Source organism: Rattus norvegicus, chromosome 13 (genome assembly GCF_021556685.1).
Source record: "Rattus norvegicus strain SHRSP/BbbUtx chromosome 13, alternate assembly SHRSP_T2T, whole genome shotgun sequence".
NCBI classification, from domain to species: Eukaryota; Metazoa; Chordata; class Mammalia; order Rodentia; family Muridae; genus Rattus; species Rattus norvegicus.
The window spans coordinates 87,261,030-87,283,617 of NC_141546.1; the positions used below are offsets into that span (position 1 = coordinate 87,261,030).

Consider the following 22,588-nt stretch of genomic DNA (forward strand, 5'->3'; position numbering starts at 1 on the left):
GAAAACGTCTCTAATCTCGGGGCTCATTCTTCTATACGTAGATATCAAATAACTTTACACTGCCTTACCAAAAGCTCATATCATGTATAACACGGTGGTATACATACGCCTGTCATCTTAAGACTTAGAACGTTGAGGCAGGAAAATTCTCATCTTGGGCTACATAGCGATAGCCTCTCTAGAAACAGCATCAAACTGTGTCTGCTTCCTTAGACGCTTGTTTGGGATTTGGTCCTTTCATGCTTCCAACTTGAATGTGTTTACTCACACCTGAGCCTGTCCTGGGGATCGCACACGTCCTTTTCAGACAAGTCCGACAGGTCCACGTCTAGGAGATGCTCTTGGTTCAAACAGCAATACCACCCCGTTACCACGGTCACCACACAGGGCCAGAGTCTCCCGAACTTACTCTGATTAAACAGTTTCTGACAAGGATCAGGGCTCCTTGCCCCTGCCTCTTGACATCACCTGCCCTCCTTAAGTCCACCGTGGCTTTTGCTGCCAAATGAAACTTTGCCTTTCCCGGTTCATAGGATTTAGTTCAGACATCTCTACAAAACAACCCCACTATGCTTACCCAACCTCATGGCCACAACTTGAATTTCTCTTTACTTTTCAGATCTCTGTTATGACAAACACGCCCTGCCGATGCTTTGAGGCTTTTGTTTGCTCGCTCCTTTGACTAGAATGTCCTAATTCCTTTGCCTCCAGTCAAAACCAGGAGAAGGTTTGTTTCCATTGTGGAAGTCCCCGGGCCCATTTTGCTGTTTGTTTGTTGCTGTTTATTTTCTGAGACAGGATTCTTCTATGTAGCCCTGGTGTCCTAGAACTCCATCTGTAGACCAGCCTGGCCTCCGATTCACAGAGATCCACCTGCCTCTGCCTCTGGAGTGTTGGGGTTAGAGGTGTGCTCCACCGTCATCCAGACTTCCAAGCCCATTACCCCTCCTCCCATCCACCTCGTTTTTCCATCCTTTATTAAACAAACACAGGACAGTTCTTTATGTACCGGGCCGTAGGAAAATAGAACGGAAGCCCGGGTTCCTGCCCTCAGGACCCAATTCAGCAGCCGTAGAACTGAAGAACTAACGGGCGCATTGGTGCATTAAGTTCAAGAATGCTATTCAGAAAGGGCAGTGGGACCACTGAAGGAGACAGACAGTGGAACCGTCGGAGTCTGGGGTGACCGCACTAAGAAAGGACAGTGGACTCAGTCCTCATGTTCAAAGAGAGCGGACCTGTCGGACTTGGCTGGGAGGGCACTGTTAAGCGGCACATAATCAATTAGATATTGCTATTTTAGGGTGCGTGTCTCGATGTTTCAGGCAGACGAGTCAGCTCAAGAGCAGGGACAGGCCTGGCACTCCCTGTTCTTCCAGAGCCCGACAGCAGCACTGGACAAACACCGTGTGTTCAGAAAAGGCTTGTTGACTGGAGGCAGATAAATATCCAGGGTTCCCAGGGGCAACTGCCTGGAGAGAGAGCCCCAAGCCCATGATCAGCCCTCTAATGAATTCCTAACAAGGCACCCACACTTAACTCTCCTCAGTGGTCACCTCCCTCCTGCCCTAAGGGTGAGACTTCATCAACAACAGACACTTGCTCATTCTGCCCCAGATTTCTTTATTAAGGCCTTGCATTTGACCCAAATACATTAACAGGAGATGGCTAAGATATAGCCCCTAACACAGTACCTCCCTTCCTCCTAGCCAGGGTCAGGACAGTCGGAAAGGTTTAAGATTTGAGTAATGGGAGACTGTACCGATGGAAGGGACAGAGAAGAGTTTGCAAATCGTTAAGTATGGGGAGTGGTAGAAGAGAAACAGTAGATACAGATAAGGTACGGGATAAGAAACAAGTCAGATGAGAGAACTGGGCTGGTATCGGAGATAAAGCAGCTCCTTTTCTCCAGCGAGGGAGACCAGGATCTCGAGCACCCTGCATGTAGACCACAGTTGGCCCTATAGTAGAGAATGACCTAGTGTCCCAAGGAGCTCGGGGCAGTGCATGGGCGGTAGGAAGGTACATGTAAAGAGCAAGGGGGGCTGGTAAGGAGTTGCCATAGCAACTAGTCATCGTCGTCGTCGTCGTCATCATCGTCGTCGTCGTCGTCGTCGTCGTCATCCTCTGTGTTGATTTCACCCTCCAGCACATCCTCCAGCCAGTCCTCCAGCTCCTCAGCAGAAGGAAGGTCCTCCTCGTCGTCCATCTCCATCCATATGCTGTCCGCCTGGGCAGGCACAGGGAGGGGGTGGGAGGTAAATTTAATACAGATCTGAACCTGCCCCCTCCCCTCGTACTGTACGTCCTCTGCCCCTTGCTTGCATCTTTAAGGTGAGAGAAAGTATCCTGGTGCAGACGAGAGTTAGACTAGCGATCGATGTGTGTGGGAAGAAAAGGCCTTGGCCAAAGACATCCCATCTGTCTGTCTGCTTTACTGCTGCGTGCTGGGCTCCCAAAGCCATGCGTCTCTACCATAGCCGTGATGTGGAAGCAGTGGTGGCTCCTTGTGGCCAACACAACCAAGCCAGAAACTCAACAGTCATGGATTTTCATCAAGTGATTTTCTGGTGCTAGCTTTAATGAGTTCTAAACTAAAAGTGTATTTTAAGAAATACTCGCCTGTTCCTAACCCTGATGTCACTTTTTTGCTGTCTTGTTGTTGGTGGTGGTGGTAGTTGTTTGTTTGTTTGTTTGTTTGTTTGTTTGTTTGTTTTTGAGGTGTGTTCTTGATGGCTCACTCCTTTAATCCCAGCACTCCAGAGACAGAGGTAAGCAGAGATCTTTGAGTTCAAGGCCAGCATGTGCTCTTGCTTAATAGCCTTGGCTGGCTAGCCTCTCATGCTTGCCGTGTAGCTCAGGCTAGCTTTGAACTCACAGCTATTAGTCCAGCCCCTGCCTTTCCAGTGTGTGTGCCACCATGCCTGGCTTTGCCTTTGACCTTTGATGTTCACCCTTCCTCCTCAGTTTGGAGACACGTATTTGTCCCTTATTGAAAACTCATACACTCCATGGTCTTCATGGTAATGCTGCTTTTTCCTAAACTCTACTCCCGACTTGGTGCCATTTATTATAAAATTTACCAAAGTCAGCCTAATAATTAATGGAAATACTTGCCTACTCCATTAGACTATGAACATTATGAAATCAAAAGCTGCACTTCTCAGTTCAACTCAAGAAATAGGTATCTGGGGTTGGGGATTTAGCTCAGTGGTAGAGCGCTTGGGTTCGGTCCCCAGCTCCGAAAAAAAGAAAAAAAAAAGTATCTGCTATGTGCTCACCAGGAGATTTCTGCCTTCAAAATGTTCAAAACCTACTAGAAGAGATAGCATGCTCCAAAGAAGTTCCCCACAGGGGGAATACTTCCAAAGACAACGTAGTGGAGGACAGCAGGTTGAACTGGACTCTGAAGAATGGGCAGATGGCTCCAGTGAGTGGATGATTCAAATGTTCAGATCATGCATTGCCACCCCACAGGTCCAGCCATTGGACCGGATGGATGTCTCCTGCTTCTGGGCCGTGCTTGTTTCCTTGACAGCAGTGTTGTGTAAGACAACTAGCTGTGCTGAGAAGCACTGGTGCTCTCTCTGCCTGAGGCCACAGCACCCTCACCTCACCCAGTCCCATCTAATCTGGTTATTACTTGGGTTGGAGATGATCTGATACTTAGGCAGGAATGAGGAAAGGGAGACTCACATCCGTAACATTGACAACTCCTATTTGCGGAGCTGACAAGTCGATGTCAAAGGTCTTCTCCCAGTACGGGACCAGCTGTAGAGAGAACCGAACACGTGGACTGAACAGAAGTTAGGCGCACACACGTCGTCCAGGGATAAAAGAAGGTAGGAGGAGCTGGCAATGCATGAAGCAGGGCAAGGGTAGCCAAGCACCCAGGCGCCAGGTTGTAGGGAAAGTTAATCAGTGAAAGAGAAACCCCAATGGAAAAAGATGAGGAAGGAGGCCTCTTCCTTCTGAGGAGAAGCACAGAAACCCCTCCTTTGTCCCCAAGGCTGCCTATGATTGACCTTGTACCTTTGTCCCCTGTAGCTGAACATCCACCAGACATGGGTGTTGAGAACTGAGTTCAAGTTCTCTGGAAGAGCAGCAAGTGCTCCTAAGCTCTGAGCCATCTCTCCAGCCCAGGTCCTACATTTCTTAGCCTAAGTACTTAAGCCTGGCAACCATCCGTGTTTGTCACACTTCTGTTTCCTCGTCCAACAATACACATTGATGCTGGGGATTGGGCTGAAAACAGAGCCATCTCCTGTGACACAGAATCTGCTGATTCTCTGAAAGTGCGTTTGTGCAGTGTCGTACTCAGCTGCTCACCAGAGCACTGCCTTTCAACCTCGGCATTACCTGTCTGCCTCTGCTCTGGGAGTCACACATTATATCCCTTCTCCTCCCTTGCTCAGGAGACCCTCTGTGTCTACACTGCTCATGAGCGGGCAGCAGGCGTAACTCTCTGGATCTCCAACTAGGAAGCAGGGATAGGAACTTTGAAACAAAGAAGGGGCCCCAGCCCAAGTCCCCACATTAGGACAACGGGGCGTTTGAGCAGAGCCTCTTACCAGTGGGAAGTCATCAGGGTCAATCCAGATGATACTGAGGTCAGGGTTCTCAGTGTTGTCTTGGGCCACAGCCTTGAGAGTCTCTAAGAACTCATAACCATCTTGGAGGGAACAGAAGTAAGAAAAGTGAGGTGGAACAGACAGGAAAGGAACACAGGAAGCAGGAGTCCAGACCTAGTTCCCTACCTCCTACACCAACACACTTCAAGCCCTAGGCTGCTTGCAAACTCCCAGGAATGCCTTCTGTGTGAGGCCTATGATCCAACAAATACACCAACTTCCCCCAGGCCACTCCAATGTTCCTTCCTCACCAGGGTCAGCTTCCTCTGCAAAGGCCACAATGTGGATTCCATCCAGATCATCCTCCTGTTGGAGGGTGAGGAGGGAGCAGGGTTAGAGCCAGGGGTTGGAGGGTGAGGGGAGTGGCTTACTGTCCTCCTGCCTTGCTCCTTGCTATTCTTGAGTCTGACTCACGGAAATGGCAGCTTAGGTTTTCATGATGGTGATTTTTCTAATGTCACCCTTTCAGCTCTAGCAATCCCATTACCTCCAGAGTTTTTGTCCGTCTTGTCATAGTCATTCAGTTATGCCTGTTGCTTGAGACCTGACATAGTCTTCGGTACAAAACCAAACAAAACAAAACACCAACCCACTTGCCCCTTGGCTGAGACACTGTGGTTTTTCCTGGCAGAGGGCACAAGGAGGAGCAGGGACAGCTGTTTCTAAGATGCAAGTCTTTACCCACTGTTGCTCCCCAAGGGCCTGGGCCTGGTAGTCACTCACCCAAGTCTCATACATACTCTCAGGCTTCAGTTTCCTCAGGGTCGATCTAGGAGAGACAGAGGGCCCCTACTCAGTGGGTGAGGACACCTCTCTCCAGAAGGTCCCCACAGCTGAAGCCACCACTGGGTTAGGCCCAGGGCATAAAGAGCTTGTAGCCCAGAACAAAGCCAGTTAGCAAACCTAAGCTCTGAGCATCAGGCCCGGACCACAGCATGGCTGCGAAACAATGTTTAGTGGGAAGGGGATGGCTGGAAGAGAGACACCGGGGGCAAAGGTATGAACCAGATATCAGCAGTCATTCATTTTCTCGTTCACTCATTCAGTACAACTGACAGCCTGGACTCAAGATAGAATTACATGCCTAATGTATGCCAGGTTCCCCACTCCCCAGGACAGGAAGGGGTTGGGGGCAGGTATAGGTTATAAATACTGAGTTAGGCATTGGATAGAGTTAAACCACGCAAATCTGTTGTGCCCTGATGTAAGAGGCCAAAATCTAGTGAGAGAGAGTAAGCAGTATTTAGACTGATGAGCGGGTATCTCCGGTTGTGGAGTCAAATGAAGAAAGAGAATTGTGTGTGAGTATAGGGCAGGTTTCCTAGCATCAGCACTGCAGACAGGAGGGAGGGGTGTCGTGCACACCGGAGGATGGTTAATACTATCTCTGGCCTCTTAATTACTGAATACCAGCAGCACCCCTCACAGCCAAAAATGTCCTGGAAACATTGCCTTGCAGCCACTGAAAAGGCAAAACCCTGTGTCCCTGTTGACAACTGCTAGCGTCAGAAAGACAAAGGTTAAGGGACTGATTGAAGGCCTGAATCCCAGTTCTGATTCTTCCCCTGAAGCCTCTCTCACCCAGGATGCTAAAGGAATTAACTTCAGTAATAGAAGGTACCTCACAGTGCCTGGTCAGAACATAGGCACTCACTACTCACTGGTTGACACTCCCTAAGTCAGAACCAGCCCCTCAACCCACGCACATTTACAGAGGACATTCTCTGTGTAGGGCTCAGAGCTAAGGGCTGGGGTACAAAATATAACACAGAACTCCTAGTGCATCAGCGAACACCAACACGTGCAAGTGCATTTATCTCCAGTGCAGGGAAGCTTCCAGGTTGGCCTGTTTCCCAGCCGACCTCACAAACTGATGTGCCAGCCCCGGGAGGAGCCTGCTCCACCGAGAGGCTTGCCCAATCCCCACCTCCTGTGCTCCTCCACGAAGCTGACAATCTCCTCTTCACTGTTGGGCTTGTCTGGGATGGTCACAGGTTCTTCCATGAAGGCCTCATAGAAATCGATCTCGTTCAACTTCAGCGTCAGCTTCTTTGCCACCTTTGAGGAAGCAGACTCGAGTTATGGAATAGGAGAGGCAGGGGCTGAGGGAGAAATAGTATAAAGGAACTAGTTGCAGAAAAGGAGTTAGAAAATGTGACTCTGGGTCACCAGGCGAGTGTCTTCTCTGGGCATTGTTTAACATGATAAAGGTGGGTTATACAGCCTAATGTCCATCTTCAATTCTATAGGAGAAGGACGATGAGTTTGGGGTGGGGAGTACCAGCATGAAGAATGGGACCAAGACCCCATCCATTTTGGTAGGGAAAGCTGAGGGAAACGTAAGAGGGTAGGGAGACCCAGTGTAGCTGCAGGGAAGAGAACCTTGCTGTCGAAGGTAGCGAAGAAAGGGATGTAGGGGTGGAATTCTTCAGCTGCATCCTCGTAGGCTTTGTAATCTGAAGGGGAGGAAGGGACAGTCACGTTCAGGGTCTGCCAGAGAGTCATTCCCCTTGGCTTCTCTACAGATCCTCCCCAACATGTGAGTCTCAGCCCGAGACCCATCCCCTCGAAGCTCTAATTCCCTGAGAATAAAATACAATCGAATTGTAGAGGAAGCAGTGGAATGCTGGGGGTGTTTGGGAATGCCCCAGAGTGCAGGCAGATAGAACAGATGGTGGAGCTGACGGTGCAGAAGGAAGGAGAGGGCCTGGAAGGTCAGAACCAGACATGCTTAGCCTCTGGCCAAAGGAGGGAGGCAAGGAGGATAGGTGGAGTGCAGGGTCAGAAAGAGCTGTTACCCACGCTCTGAGTCTTTGCTCTTGAAGTAGCCAATGAGTTTGATTTCATCCTCGATGTTCTCAAATGCCTGCAGCTCTCGTTCACCTTCAATCAATTCGACAGGGTCTTCTAGGACCTGGAAGAAAACCGAACATTGAGGGGACCATTTCTGTTCTCACCGATAGGACCCAGAGAGAGATATAGGGGGAAGACAGGGAACTGGAATAGGAACTAGATGTTTGCAGAGTGTGTGTATGTGGGCTGTGTGCTATACACTGTTAATGGTGTATGTGTGTAGTCCGAGTGTTGTAGAGTGTGTGTGGTATGCATGTTTTGTATCTTCTCTTTGGCATGGGGTATGTGTTTGTGATATGTTGTATCTGTGGTTTATTTATGGTTCTGATATACATGGTATATGTATAATGTAAATGTATATGTTGCATGTTTTATCGCTGTATGTGTGCTATGTCATGCATGTTACATATGAGTATGCATTGTATATATATATATTATGTCTTGTATATATGGTACATATATATGAGCGATATATATATTATGTGTGGGCACATATATGTGGTATGTGTATGTTTTGTGTACATTGTGTCTGCTCTATGTGATATATGTATGTGATATCTGTTACGCAGTATATGTGGAACTAATGGAGTATATGTGTGTCTGAGGTGTGTGTATAGGAGTGTAGGGTAGATTAGTGGGGATCAAGGGGCATTGGTTACTTCAAGGTTATCAGGCTCAGGGGAATCCTCACATCGAGCAGAAACTCCACCAAAGTGTCTGCGGAAAACTCGCCATCATACTCGATGACTTCATCTCCTTTGAACACATACACGCTGTCCTCTTCAGTTAGGCCTAGGGGACACACGGAGAGGGGAGCTGTGAAGGCAGCCTTCCCATGGACCTGAGTCGCGCCTGGTTACAGCCCACCTGATACTTCTGGTAGACCCGTCCTCCTCCACCTCTCCGTTCCTCCTCCCCATCGACCTTCAACAACCCTTTACACCCTTCATTCCCATTAGTTCAGGAGCTAAAGCTAGGGAGAAGCTGGGGCCTGTGAGGGTGGGGGTAGGGTAGGATTTGAGGGGAGGAAACTGGGAAGGTTCAGATTCTGGCAACACAGCTCCCTTGCTCTGCCTACACAGGCAGGGACGAATATCCCTGCCAGCTTCTCTGAAGGCTCTAGTGGCTGATTCTTCGCTATTGCTGTCCAGATGACTTGTTGCTAACTACCCTTCCCCCATCCACATCCGGTGTCCAGCCTGTGCTGCCGCCTGGTGGCTGGGTGGTGTAATATCTGGGCTCCGCTAAGAGGAGAAAGGGAGGAAGCAGAGAGGGAAGGGGAGGGCAGGGAGACGAGGGGGAGGAGCCGAAAAAGGACTTTGTAGAAGGTCTCCCTGGCTCTGCCTTTATTTCTCAGTTTTACTTTCCCTTCCAACACCTAGCTGTGTTTTTTTTTTTTTAACTACATTTTTTTAGGCTAGCATACAAAGAATCTCCATGCATTTTTTTAAAAGAAGTTTCACTATGTAGCCCAGGAAGCTTTGAGTCCACAATCCTCCTGCCTTGTCCTCTCAAATACAGGTATCACAAGCATAAGCCCCTGCCCAAACTTAGCCATTTTCTAGATGAGCATCAAGAAGGCCATCACCCCACCACCCCACCTCATGCTGGGAGCGGGGTACAGGTGCCTATACAGAATGGTCCCTAATCTCAAGTTCCCCGGCCAACTCCGAATAGATGTGGTGGAAGGGCTCCCAAGCCCCTCAAATCTCCCCAAGTTCCCATCTAGGCCTCTCTGGTCTTGCAGAGTCTACTTCTTGGCCCTCCTTGCCCTCCCTTACCTAGTTTCTTGGCCACAGCTGCATCTTTCTCAGAGTCCACCAGGCCAAAGCCAACACCCTTGTCTTCTAGGACTTGGGCTGCTAACTGGAAGAAGGAGTCAAGAGTAAATTAGCCCCTAGAATTCTTATGAACCCCTTCCCCATGTAATACGTTCCCATCATGGGGTCAACTGAGGTGCAAGAAACCCAAGCACTGACCTTGACCATCTGTTAAGATGCAGACTATCCCCAGGCACCTCATAATCCTAGCCTGTCTCTGGTTCAGCCTTTTAAAAGAGCATGCGTATTTATTGCTCATTGCAGTGTCCCCGAGGGACGCTGAGGAGTCCCTTTCCATGATCCATCCTACCCTCCATCCTGATCAAAGGCCAAACTCAGCAGAGTGGAATGTGGGACCCTGGAATCCTCAAGTAACTCCCAAAGCGAGAGCTGTGGAGGACAGGGTGTGGGGTGAGGAGTAGGAAAGACCAGAAGGTCAAGAGGTCACCATCATCCCTGGAGGGACAGCCATTCCTCTTCCAGGCCCCACTTCCCCCTTTCCCATGGGACTTCTAGCCAGTCTTTAGGCTGGTCGCTGCCCCACAGACCTCCCCAGCCATCCAGCCATCCACTGGTTCTTTCTGCTGTGGGCATACTATGCAGCCTCACCCCACCCAGCACTGCAGTGATTCTTAGCGGAATGGGAGTGCGGGAGGCAGGTGGATGGCAGAGGCCAGAGCACTGAGGATAAAAATACTTGACTCATTAATCAGACAGCGGTTTCCAGAGCCCGATGGCGGCACACCGAAATGCAAGCCTGGGGCCTGGTGTCTTACTCTGAAATGTTCCAAGCTCTGTTCAAGGTGGGGCGCCTCTGTGTGCAAGCCAGGGAGGTGCAGACAAAGACAAATATATCCAACTCCCTAGGGATGTGCGTGGCCACGCATTCCAATCAGAAGGCCACCTCCCCTCGTTTCTTTTTGTATTAACCATCTCTGCTTTGGGCCTAAAGTCAGATTGGGGGTCTCTCCCCCAGCTGAAAAAAATGGGGAGCCACGCTGAAGCCTTCATAAGAGTTGTCTAGTGAGGACATCTGTTTGATCCAGTAGGGACAACAGAAGGCTGGCTGGGAGGTCCGTGGGAAGCCTCTAGAAGATACTTAACTGTGTAGTCATTAAGTCAGTTGCAGGCAAATAAAATAGCAATTGTGTTTCCGTTTCCGCTGTTTGCGGATTGGAGCACAGCCCTGACTGAGTGTGGAGTGGGGGGGGGGGGATCTTTTGGCTAGAAGAGTACATTGGTGGTATGAAGCACGGCAGGCTACTATGCAAGCTCCCCCCCTCACCCCCCCCCCCCCAGCCAAACCTAGTGCCCCTGCCTTCTGGGCATGGAGGGCAGCCCCCTACAGCACCTGACCTAAACTTACCAACAGAAGGGTAGGACCTTGGTCCCTGAGTCTTTTTCTTTTTGCTAAGGCCACATTCCAGTCATGTTCTGGCTGAAGACAGAGGCCCAGCGATGCTGCTCTTAACCTAGCCCCTGCCCTCAGACACGGGGTTCACCGAGGGGACTGAGCATGCTCCTCGGGCCTGCTCCTCTCTACTCACCTCCAGAATTAGCTCCTCCATCTCAAATTGTCTTTGGGAGGCCTTGTCGTCCTCGGGGGGCTCATGGTAGAGGAGGGCTAGCACCTCATACTTCTTAAACACGTTCTTGTAGTTCTTTGCGTTCACATTGATCACGCGGTCCACACCGTCGTATTCAGGGAAGTCCAGCCCGTCCTCCCCCTGGACCCCTGACCTGGGCGTCCCTAGCACCAGTACAAACAGCAGTGCCAGCCGCAGCTTGGACACTGCCCTGGCCCCCATCCTGTCAGTGGCTCTCATGGAGGTAGTACGAGCTGGGTCTGCTCTCCTGGTCCAGAGGAGGTTAGCTGGAATAGGGAGGAGCCCCCGGATACAGAGTCCTGAGTTAGGGGCTCCGGGTGGGGGTGGGGTAGAGAGTGGGCCAGAGCAGTGGACAGTGGACACTGCTGGGTCCTGGAGCAACTGCTGACAGAGCCAAGAGAAAAAGGGTCAGGAGGAGGAATAGGAGCAGGGGCGGGGAGGGAACTGGAGCTGCCCCTTGAAACTGGCACCCCTCCGTCCCCACCTGGTCCTGTCTAAATATGTCCCTGTGGTTGGCAAGAGAGATGGGTAACCTTCTGAGGCCAGGACAGCTCCATGAGAGCCCGAATCCTCTCACCTCCTGTACCTAGGCTCCCAGCAGCTGGTTCCTTCCCCCTCCCCCAGTGTCCAGGACTCCTTAGCCCCTGGCCCCATGCAGGCCTAAGAGCTCATCGCCATATTAAGAAAGGGAGAGAGAGAGAGAGAGAGAGATGCCGGATCTAAAAATAAGACGCGATGAGTTAGGGGTAAGTGAGGCTGGGGCTGGAGGAGGGGAGATGGAGGGGTGGCCGGGGATCCCAGCGTAGGACAAGGCCGATCAGAAGTACAGGTAGAGAGGGCGAGACTGTTAGGGCTAGAGGCTAAACGGATACTACAGGGAGAGAATGTGGCATTTCTAACTCCTAACATCTGGCACTCTGCAATAGGTAAAGTGTATTTCTTTGATCTTACTTAGAAGAAGTGGGCAATAAAAGCACCTTCCAGGCTCCAGGAAAGAAACCCCCTGCAGTTCCCTTTAAAGAACGCAGCCGGCCGGAGGATGAGATCATTCTCTGAATAAAAGATGGAGCAGAGTCCAAGACCAGAAACCTGGCTTAGCTCCAGTCAGTTTCCTTTGCTTCACTCAACAGTCCCAACTCAGGAATGCAGGGGGGAAGGACAGGGCTGGCCTGAGTTCCATCCTGGAGTGATGGCGACTTGGGCTTTCTCTGCCTGTACTGCTCATTGCTGCTCCTCCAAGCGCTCTGCCCTGATCCTGTGGGACTCGGATTCTAGGGCACAGGGGGCAGGGAGGATTCCCCAGGCTGCATGGTTCTATAGAGAGCTAATAGCTACAATTCATCACTATGTCTTTGACAAGGCACAGATGATCAGTTATAAGTATGGGAAAAAGTTAACATGAAGTAAACAGGAAGAGGTGGGCCATGTGCCCTTACCGGGAGGCTGTGGATTAATTCTGTGCACCTGAGGCCTAAAGCAGAGCTGGGCACATGCAAGCTGTCATTTTGGGGTCCTAGCTTGGAGGTAAAGAGTTGAATTAAGCTTTGAGTACTTAGCAAGGACTCCTTCATGGCCTTCTAGGACTCATACTATATATAGGTAAACTGAGGCTCAAGGGGGATCATGTGGAGGACTTCCTTGTCCACAGTGCAATGTATTTCTCATTCTAGAAGGATGGTGTTTAATTCGCATCTAGGTAGAAGTATAAAGTTATGTTAGCAAAATAACTTTTTGCATTCCCATGGGGTAGAACTTAACACAGCTAATTTAACATTCTTTTTTTTTTTTCTAATTTAACATTCTTAAGAACGTGACAGGAGTGGGTCCAAGAGGGACAGCTTGTCACTGGAGCAGGAGAGGCCAGAGATAGTCCGAGCATGGCACTGGAGCTAAGGAGATCTCAGAACCCCGTCTCCTCATCTCCCAGGAGCGTGACTGATGTGCCAGGCAGAGGCCTGCTCCTTAGAAGGTCTAGCTTTAGTGTCTATTTCTGCAGGGTTCTGGGGAGAGGGAAATATCGGAACAGACATTGGAGCACAAGACCTCTTCCATCGTGAACTGGACCTTTGGAGTGAGACAGGACTCTGTGGTGACCCTGACCACTTCAGCCCTTCCTCATGCTATGCTTTCTGCTTTCTCCTCAGTCCCCTTCCTTCCAGGCTGCCTGAGTGCAGGCCTCTGGATCTAACACGCCTCAGCTACCCGTATCAAATGACCCTGAGTTGGGGCGTCTGTATTTTTAACCCACCAGACACTCAAAGCTCCTCACTACTGAAACTTGAGGAGCTGGCCCCTCCGCCTCCCCCTCCCCACCTCACTCACACACCTCCCCACCCTGCTTCCATCTTCCAGGGTCTGTTTCAGCCCTGTCAGCAGCCGGGGTGGACCCCAAACTGATATAGCTCTGTCCCCAGGAGACCTTGTGTGAGAAGAGGGAGGGAGTAGAAGGAAACCTCTGAGGAAGAGGCCTAACGCAGAGAAAGAGGGGTTAGCTACACTTCCAGTGGGAAAGTTTCTTGTCTTTTGTCTTCTGTGAGCCACAGAACTCTACCAGTCAGTGTCCCATGTATTATTTACGTATGTATTTATTTAGCCTTGTTCGTAACTGTGTTTGGTCCGAGTTACCACTGTAAGACCAGTTTGAAAAGTGGTTATGGGTACACATTTCAGAATAAGGCCCCTGGTTTCGTCTATGAACCAGCACGCAGGAAACATGGTGCCGAGAACTGATGGTGGGTTTGGTCCTTGGCCCGATGCCAGAAAGTGTGCAGTTGCATGGGGTCGGGATGTGTGTGGCATTTTGGTAACAGCTGCTGGCCCACCCCCTCCACGGTTTTCCTCAGCATTCCTCTATCATTTGGCCAGATATCTCTCTAAAAGGTTCCTGACATGAACTGAGAGTCAGAGACAAAGGAGAGGCTCACTGAGCAGAAATGAGTTCCAGAGGGGGCAGGACGAGGGAGGGAGAATCTAGAGAGGAGCATGGATAGGGGAGTGGCTTCTTGTACCTCTTTACTGAGACCAGATCAATAAAGGTCCAGGACCCAGGATGTAGGCCAGTGATATAGCATTTGCCTAGCATGCACACAACTGTTTCAAGGCTATACCAGAGAGAAAAGGCTAAAGGTGGGCTAACTAGTGTAGAAATGTTGATGATGGGGTTAAAGGGCGGGAATCACAGTCTACCATACAAGAGGAGGGAACCCCCTATCCCTACCCTGCCATTCCCCAGTCATTGGATCTTGTTGGACCTGATGTTATTAGGTCTCCTTTTGAACCACATTGCTATGGTCTGTAGTCTGGTCTGAGAAAATCCAAGTCAGGGTCTAGATTATTTAAGCCCACAAGCCCCAAGTGTGGGTACAGGTATAAGTGCTCTGGTACCCCTGTGAGATATAGCTCAGCCGGTCTTGTCTTTCTTTCATTATCTGGTTCTAGCTAGACTTTGAGGGCAGCTCTTCGTCCCTTACAACTGACAGAATATCAGAGATTGATCTTAAAATGGGGAATACCCTTCAGGGTTAAGTATCCCTGATCTTCTGTTTTTAAAGCCAGGGTCTCACGATGTAGCCCTGCCTGGTTTGGAACTCACCATGCAGACAGGCTAGCCTCAAATTCACAGCCTTCCAAATGCTGGTATTAAGAGGATGTGCCCTCACACCAAGCCCCAGATCCTGGATTCTAGGACATTTTTACTCTTCTCAGGTCCCTGGAGGTCTCCCTTGCCTAATTACAATGCAGGTGTAGGAAGCGAGCTTTACTGAACCCTGCCTGTTCCCTCCAAATCAGACTTCTGCACACCAAGTGATGTGAGGGTTGTTCCAAGTGTTTACTCTCCACCGGCTGCTGGATATAACAAAACTGCACCTACTCGCTGGGCCCCAGGCAGAGCAGGCTGGGCCTCCTCTCCACTCCATCTCCTACCAGATGCTCTTGCTCCAGCCCCAGAACTCGCCTCATCCAAAGTAAATTCAACCCATACAATCGCGCCCCCTGCTCAGCTTTATCTCAGATGTCATTGTTATACTCAGTCTTGGCTTCGAGACTGATGTCATGTGAAGATCTTTCTCTGATGCAATTAGTAGTACGTCTCCTTCTCCAGCCATCCTGTGGAGAAGAGACAAAGGGAGCTGAGAGAAGGTAGCAGGGGAGCCACGCAGACAAGAAGCAGGTGGAGAGGCTGCCATGAGCAACAGGGTCCAAGCCTTGGGAGGAACAAGTGAGGTCAGGAGTAGAGGACCAGGGTCCAGGAAGAGCAAAGGACAGACAGGGAGGTAGGGAGAGCCAGTGCGTGGGATGGGAAAGCTCATTAGAAGGCCAGTGACTACTTAAGGGCAAAGTCCAGGGTAGGTAGCCTTACCACCGGGCCGTCTGCGGATGATGAGTTTTCGAACTTCATCATAGATGAAGATGAGAACACTGTAGGGAAGTGCGCAGAACCACCAGTTTATCCTGCAGAGAGCAAGAGTTGGTCAGTGTGTCTCGAAAGGTACAAGCCAAAGAAGGGTGAGCAGCAATGGGGCGGAGGAACTGTGGAGACTGAGTGGGTGCCGACAATGGGAAGGCAAACTGAGATACACCTGATTTTCCCCTTGAGGAGGTGAGAGCCCTAATGCTAAGCGATTGGGGGCAGAGAGGAAAGACACAAGATAGAAATGTAAAATGCCAATGGCCATAGGATAAACGTCATGTTCAGAGTTAATGTAGCAATTAAAAAAAAAAAGATTTATGTATGTGAGTACACTGTTGTTCGCTTCAGACACACCAGAAGAGGGCATCAGATCCCATTACAGATGGTTGTGAGCCACCATGTGGTTGCTGGTAATTGAACTCAGGACCTCTGGAAGAGCAATGAGTGCTCTTAACCACTGAGCCTTCTCTCCAGCCCCTGATGTAGCATTTATAAATATTGCCAACTGGCAATGAGTTGCTGAGAGTCCCCTCTTCCTCCTGCTGCATTTTTCTGCACTGTTGAAGCCTTGTGGCTAAAGAATGCAATCTATACATTAATTCACATGTTTACATGTGCTTCCATACTGCAAAAGGGACGTCCGCTTTTCTCTTTGTGCCTCTTCTATAATTAGGGAACGGAAAATGGATTTAACGAGTTTTATGCCCTTTAGTGACATAGAGAACTGGGTATAAATCAATACCACTGTTCAATAGTTCAGTGCAAATATGCCAGGGCTGGAAGATGGATGGAGATAATTTCTCAGCGGATAAGGTGCTTGCCACACAAGCCTGATCACCTGTGTTCGGATCCCTAGGATGAATGTAAAAGCCAGGTGAGGAAGCACAGCCTCTATAACCTCCTAATGGGGGATGGGAGGCTGAGGCAAGAGAATCTCCGGTATCAGGTAGACCAGTTAGCCTAGTACATGCAGCTGTGAACAAGAGAGACTCTTGTCTCAAACAAGCTGGAAGGCAAAGACCAGCAGGTGTCCTCTGACCTTCTCAGGTATGCTGTGGTACATGGGCACCTGCCCTCCTGTAGGAGCACACATCATATGCACACATGGATATGCATACACACAGAAAAAAATGAAAAATGTAATGCAAGCCACATGTAAACTTTAAAGTTCTCTAATACCCATATTAAGGTAAGCGAAACACAAGAGATAAATTTTAATAATTTTACTTGACTCAATATATCAAAATGTATGTTTATTATTTAAATCAATATTTCAATATATGTTGTATAACATATAAATACATTAACTCAATATATAAATATATTTATATAATATATATCTCAATATATAAATGTATTTAACCCAATATAACTCAATATATCGAAATACCATCTTGACATGTGTGTAATCACTAGAAACACTGTTTTGTTCTGTTTGGTTTTTAAGACACACTCTTTCCACATGGCCCAAACTGCCATCAAACTCATGATCCTCCTGCCTCAGCCTCTGAGTGCTGAGATGCAGGCATATACTCCCATGCTAATCAATATAAACATGACTAATCAGATAGTTTAAATGCTTCTTTTAATACTAAATCTTGGAGATCTGGTGGGTGTCCGTGTTCTGCTCACCTGTCTTGACTCAGCCGCTAAGCGTTTCCCCCACTCCCACCCCCCTCTGCAGGCTCTCATCATCCAGACTGGCTCTGAACTTGCTGTGTAGCCGGGCAGAACTATGATCCTTCTGAGATCACAGGCACGCATCCGGCCACACTCTAGAATATGAGTTCCAATGGCTAAAAGGAAACGTCACCTAAAGGAATAAAATTATTGTGTCCTTCTTTTCCTTTCATTTCTTTTCTAATTTTTTTTTTGAAATGGGGTCTTAGGTTGCCAGGCTGGCCTCAAAAATCATGATTCTCCAGTCTTCATCTCTTATAAAACTGCAATTACAGATTATAGCACCACCCGTGTTTATAGACATACGTAATGTTTTTATTTTGAGACAGGATTTCTCTATGTAGCCTTCCCTGACTGTCCTGGAACTCACTCTGTAGACCAGGATGGCCTCAAACTCAGAGGATCTGCCTGCCTTTGCCTCTCGAGTGCTGGGATTAAAAGTGTGCACTACCACCGCCCGGTTCTTGCTTTAATTTTTAACCTTGAGTTGAAATTAAAATTACAAATACACATCTCACGCGCAGTAGTCATACTTTTCAAGAGCTCAGTAGTCACACATGGAGAGCAGCAACCACCTTGAACAGTACAGACATAGGCCAGCGTTTGTTTGCTATACAAATACCTTTCCACTCATTGAACAGCAGTTCTGAATACCCTGGGTGTGTGTAAGGTATTGGGGAAATAAAAATGGTTCAGTGATGCTCCTTTATCTTGAATAGTTCAGAGAGATCAGCAAAAAGAGCTGACTAGGTCCACAAAATAATACTAGGTGCTAAGTGTGTGTCCAAGAGTGCAGTCGGTTCATTTCCATTTGTTATTGACACCTTCAGCAACAAAAGCATTGACACCATTAATAAAACGGTCTCCATCTCCAGATATGCCCAGTGCTTAGAACCCAGTTCTCCATGTAATTCGCAACGCTCTGCCGGATTCCATCTTTTCTCCAGTGCTAGAGCACAAACGCAGGGCCTCACATATGTGTGATTGTGTAAAAGCACTCACCTGTCAATAAAAAAGCCTTTGGCCAATGAGCTGAGGCCGGAAATAGGAGGTGGGGAGTTTGGCAGAGAGAGGGGAATTCTGGAATACTAATCAGGAATGGGAGATTTCTCCCCAGACACAAAGGAAGACAGTCATGTGAAACCGAGGACCAGGTAATCAGCCACATGGCATGACTTAGAATAAAATAAATGGGTAATTAAGACATGAGCTAGTCAGGGAACAGAGCCAGAGCATTTAATCACATACAAGAAGTCTCACATAGTTCCACACGTGTTACGCCTGTGCTCTGCCGTTACACTCTACACCCAGCCCCGGCAGATGTGTGCTGATGGCGGAGGCTCAGAATAGTGGCATATCTCTTTAAAGTCGCAAAATATAAAGAGCTGAACTTCAAACTTAGGTTTGCCGATGTCTAAGGCCGTTTCTGTCATTAACTATTAATTGAGCACCTATATTATGTGAAGCCGTGAGACTGCACTGAGAGGGATAGGTAAGCCAGCCATGTGAACACGTAGGCAATGAGTTAGAAGAACACACACTAAATCGTTCTAGTGCAGGTGACACCGTGGCTATAGGATAGGTACTTTTTTTTTTTTTTTCTTAGTAAATTTTGGATTTACTCTTTCAATCCTGGGGATAGACTCTAGGGCCTTGAACATGGGAGGCGAGCCCTCCCTGACTGCTACACCCGCAGTCGCTCTGTAAATTCTAAGATTCCAAAGGAAAGCTGAGCGAGGTGGCACACAACTACCATCCTTGGGAGACTGAGGTGGGAGGAGTTCAAGGTCATGCTCTCTACACAGTAAGTGCAAAGCCAGCCCTGGGCCGTGAGCATGAGACCCTGCTCAAAAAATTCCATGGGTATGCATTAATGTTAAAACAAAGTATACAGAGTAACAGTCTGAGACTTGAATAAGACAAGAAATCAGGCATTGAGGATTTCAGAGTGCTCGTTCACATATTGAAACAGATGGATATGTTATTCAATCTCATCTAGTAAAACATTCACACCTTAAAACAGATGTGTGTTGGGGTTGGGGATTTAGCTCAGTGGTAGAGCGCTTGCCTAGCAATCGCAAGGCCCTGGGTTCGGTCCCCAGCTCCGAAAAAAAAGAAAAAGAAAAAAAAACAGATGTGTGTGTGTGTGTATGTGTGTGTGTGTGTGTGTGTGTGTGTGTGTGAGAGAGAGAGAGAGAGAGAGAGAGAGAGAGAGAGAGAGAGAGAGAGAGAGAAAGAGACCAAAAGAATTAGTTAGGTAAGCTAGTCATAAATTTGGCTTTGTTTTGAGACAGGATTCTATCTTAGGTTGGTCTCAGACTTAAAATGTCACCAAGAATGTCCTTGAATTCCTGGTGCCTCTGTTTTTGTGTCCTAGGATTACAGGCATGTGCCATTCTACCTGGTAATTAGACTATTGCCATGATTATATTAGGACCAAGAAACATGTATCCTTGCCCAGCTGTCAGATGCCGTCATAAAATTCCACTCAATTAAACACTGCTAAGTCTGCTGAATTTGCAAGTCCAGCAGCTTGTCTCCTGACACAGTCTCTGAGGCTGCCCTAAATAGAGGCCGTGTACGAGTGTGAAAGAACCTAGCAAGTCACTGTGGGTAGCTCCACTGGGCAGTCCCCCCACCTGGCGATTGTCCTTTTCTCCCATGTCTTCCCAAACGTCCTGCCTGGGTTGGTGCCCCTTCCCTTACTCACTTGAGTGGGTACATTCTCAGGGCTACATCCATGCCTGGAATGTAGGACAGGCAAGCTGCCAGGATCGTCTCCTCAAGGAGTCCAAATATTAGGACTTTGTTTCTGGGAAGAAAGAGTGATGGGTGTGATAGACACTGGGAGAAAAGGGGAGGAAAGGGCGAGTTCGAGCATGGGAGGGTTGGTAGGGATTCTCGGGCACGCACTTCATGCCCTGCTTGAAGAGTGAATTTCTGCGCGTCTTGCAGATGATGAGGTCAGCCCACTGCACGATCACGATGCTGATGAAGAAGGCTGTTTGGCATGTGAACTCCACCACCTTCCGCTGCTCATAGGTCTGGGGGAAGGATGAGCAAAAAAGGTGGCATCTGGGTCAGACAGAAGTTTAGATATACCCAAAATTTTCTCCTTTTTCTTGCCTTTCTGAACCCAGAGTCTGAGCTTTGTCTTCTCTGAATGCCTCCAGCGCTGTGCACATAGCTGTCTCTCTTACAGCGTTTGTGTGTTTTCCCTACCTGACTGGAAGTGCTTTGGATCCCTTCACCACACTTTGCCTATTAAGTATTATATAGCGCACCTCAGTAAGTACTGAATAAATTAGGAATGTGATTAAAAGGAGGTGGACTTAGGCCATCAGAGTCCAGAGGTCATAAGTCAGAAAAGAAGGAGAACCAGAGGGCACTATGAACACAGCGCAGGGAGGACTGTCGGAGAGGAGTGGTAGACAGGAGCCTGAGGCTGCGGCTCAGTTGTACAGTGCATGCTTGCCCTGTAGAAGGCAAGCACTCCCTCATTAATCCTGCATTGTATGAGAAAGGGACTTGGAATCTGGCAGGAGGCATAACAATGCTAACAATGGTAGTACCATAGATAAGTCATAACAGAGGAGCCAAGGGCACGGTAGGAACTGGGGGGAAAAGCGGGAGGAAAGACCCCAAGTCTAAAACCATCATGTTTCTAAACCTAGATAATAAGAAATTAGTAGGTAGGTTCGCACCCTGTTAAGATACTAACGGTAAAGCCACTGGGACGCACCTCAAGTTGTATTTGGATAGAAATGAAAAAGCCTTAAATGACCAGAACTCTAAGGTTAAGGTGGTGTACCCCCTGAACCCCAGCATTTGGGAGGCAGAGGCAGGTGGACCCCCTACATTCCAAGCCAGTCTGCTCTGCATAGTAAAACGTTGTCTCAGACAAACGAGCAAACACAACAGACAAAAACTTGTTGAGCCAAACGAGGAACACAGGCCAAGCCCAGCCAGCGTATTTGTGTGCCCAAGAGCTCTCACTACCACCCGTGCCAGCCCCTGCCAGTGCCAGAGGCCTTAGTGTCTGGTTCACTGTTAACTCTACTCCTGCTCTTGGCCTCTTTTTTTTTTATTTAAATTTCATATTTATGAAGAATCTTCCATTACCATGGCTCCCCAGTTTTTTTTATCCCCTCTAATTCTGTTATCCTCCACACTCTAAGTAGGCAGCTTGCTCTCACAGCTAGGCTGTAGACACTATCCTACACCCTTTGCGAAACCTAGAGTTTTTCTGCAATTTAAATTTCAGGCGTATTTGTCTTTCATGTTTACCCTTCGATCTCACTCCAGAATCTCAATTTCAATATTTCCTGGTCTCCCTTGGACTTATTTAAAATTGTTAACCTGATGTGTTACACACACACACACAGACACACAGACACACACACAGACACACACACAGACACAGAGAGAGAGACACAAACACAGACACACACACACACAGACAGACACACACACACAGAGACACACACACAGACACACACACAGACACAGAGAGAGACACAAACACAGACACACACAGACACACACACAGACACACACACACAGACACACACACACAGACACACACACAGACACAGAGAGAGAGAGACACAAACACAGACACACACAGACACATACACACACACAGACACACACACACACAGAGACACACACACAGACACACACAGACACAGACACACAGACACACACACACAGACACACACACACAGACACACACACACAGACACACACACAGACACACACACAGACACAGAGAGAGAGAGAGACACAAACACAGACACACACAGACACATACACACACACAGACACACACACAGACACACACACACAGACACACACAGACACACACAGACAACACAGAGACACACACACACACACACACACACACACACACACACACACCTCCTCTCCTCCCATAACTAGAGTAAACTCCATAAGACTTGTGGCTTACAGGCTGGGTGTGGTAGAGCACACCTTTAATCCCAGCCCTGAGAGGCTGAAGCAAGAGGCAGGTATGATGACTTAGAGGCCATCCTTGGTGAACATGGGAAGAAGCTCATGACTTGATCATTTTGCCTTACTGTCATATCCCAAGGTCCTGTAGTAGTATAAGTTGTGATAAGTAGGATTAATGAGTTTCCTAAAAGATAAGGAACTATTACTTTAGGACTGAAAGTACTGCCCTTTCTGGGTGGAGAGTTCACAGCTTGGCCATCGCGAACTCTAATGCTCTGGAACTGTAAGCCTAGAATACACTTTTTTTTTTCCCTTTAAGTTTTCTTGGTCATGGTGCTTTTTTTTTTGTTTGTTTGTTTGTTTTGTTTTTCTTTTTAAAGATTTATTTATTTAATATATGTGAGTACACTGTTGCTGTCTTCATGCACACCAGAAGAGGGCATCAGATCCCATTACAGATGGTTGTGAGCCACCATGTGGTTGCTGGGATTTGAACTCAGGACCTCTGGAAGAGCAGTCAGTGCTCTTAACCGCTGAGCCATCTCTCCAGCCCGGTCATGGTGTTTTATCACATCAATGGAATAGTGACTGAAGGGCTGAAGACATGGCTCA

General features: G+C 48.4%; 2 protein-coding genes across 9 annotated transcripts in view; both read right to left on the reverse strand.

Annotated features, from left to right (window-relative positions):
* Positions 1–1,603: 1,603 nt before the first annotated feature.
* Positions 1,604–11,293, reverse strand: Casq1 (calsequestrin 1). Its single transcript, NM_001159594.1, has 11 exons — positions 10,852–11,293; positions 9,266–9,350; positions 8,176–8,276; positions 7,434–7,545; positions 7,014–7,087; positions 6,559–6,689; positions 5,355–5,400; positions 4,883–4,937; positions 4,572–4,672; positions 3,697–3,771; positions 1,604–2,230 (listed from the first exon to the last, which is right to left on the reverse strand). Exons 1-11 carry the CDS (start codon positions 11,128–11,130, stop codon positions 2,069–2,071), a joined length of 1,221 nt encoding a protein of 406 aa, NP_001153066.1. The 5' UTR covers positions 11,131–11,293; the 3' UTR covers positions 1,604–2,068.
* Positions 11,294–14,721: 3,428 nt separating this feature from the next.
* The window catches only part of Atp1a4 (ATPase Na+/K+ transporting subunit alpha 4), a 35,928-nt gene continuing 28,061 nt past the window's right edge, over positions 14,722–22,588 (reverse strand). For 5 of the 8 annotated variants that reach the window (NM_001429537.1, NM_001429536.1, NM_001429530.1 and 2 more), the window contains 4 exons: positions 19,916–20,046; positions 19,713–19,814; positions 15,272–15,363; positions 14,722–15,018 (listed from right to left, as the gene is read on the reverse strand). In NM_001429537.1, coding sequence (NP_001416466.1) covers positions 14,990–15,018; positions 15,272–15,363; positions 19,713–19,814; positions 19,916–20,046 — 354 coding nt within the window. In that variant the 3' untranslated portion in view covers positions 14,722–14,989. The remainder of the gene's footprint in view (positions 15,019–15,271; positions 15,364–19,712; positions 19,815–19,915; positions 20,047–22,588) is intronic. The other 3 variants (NM_001429533.1, NM_001429534.1, NM_001429529.1) reach the window with 2 other exon arrangements.

What these genes read in the sequence shown, in the direction of transcription:
- Casq1 (NM_001159594.1), bottom strand. Translation starts at nt 11,130, where the DNA reads ATGAGAGCCACTGACAGGATGGGGGCCAGGGCAGTGTCCAAGCTGCGG. An exon ending in AGCTGTGGCCAAGAAACTAG is followed by an intron (nt 8,277 to 9,265) that starts GTAAGGGAGGGC and finishes TGTGTCCCCTAG; the next exon opens with GCCTAACTGAAGAGGACAGC. An exon ending in GAGTTGTCAATGTTACGGAT is followed by an intron (nt 2,231 to 3,696) that starts GTGAGTCTCCCT and finishes GTGCCTGCCCAG; the next exon opens with GCGGACAGCATATGGATGGA.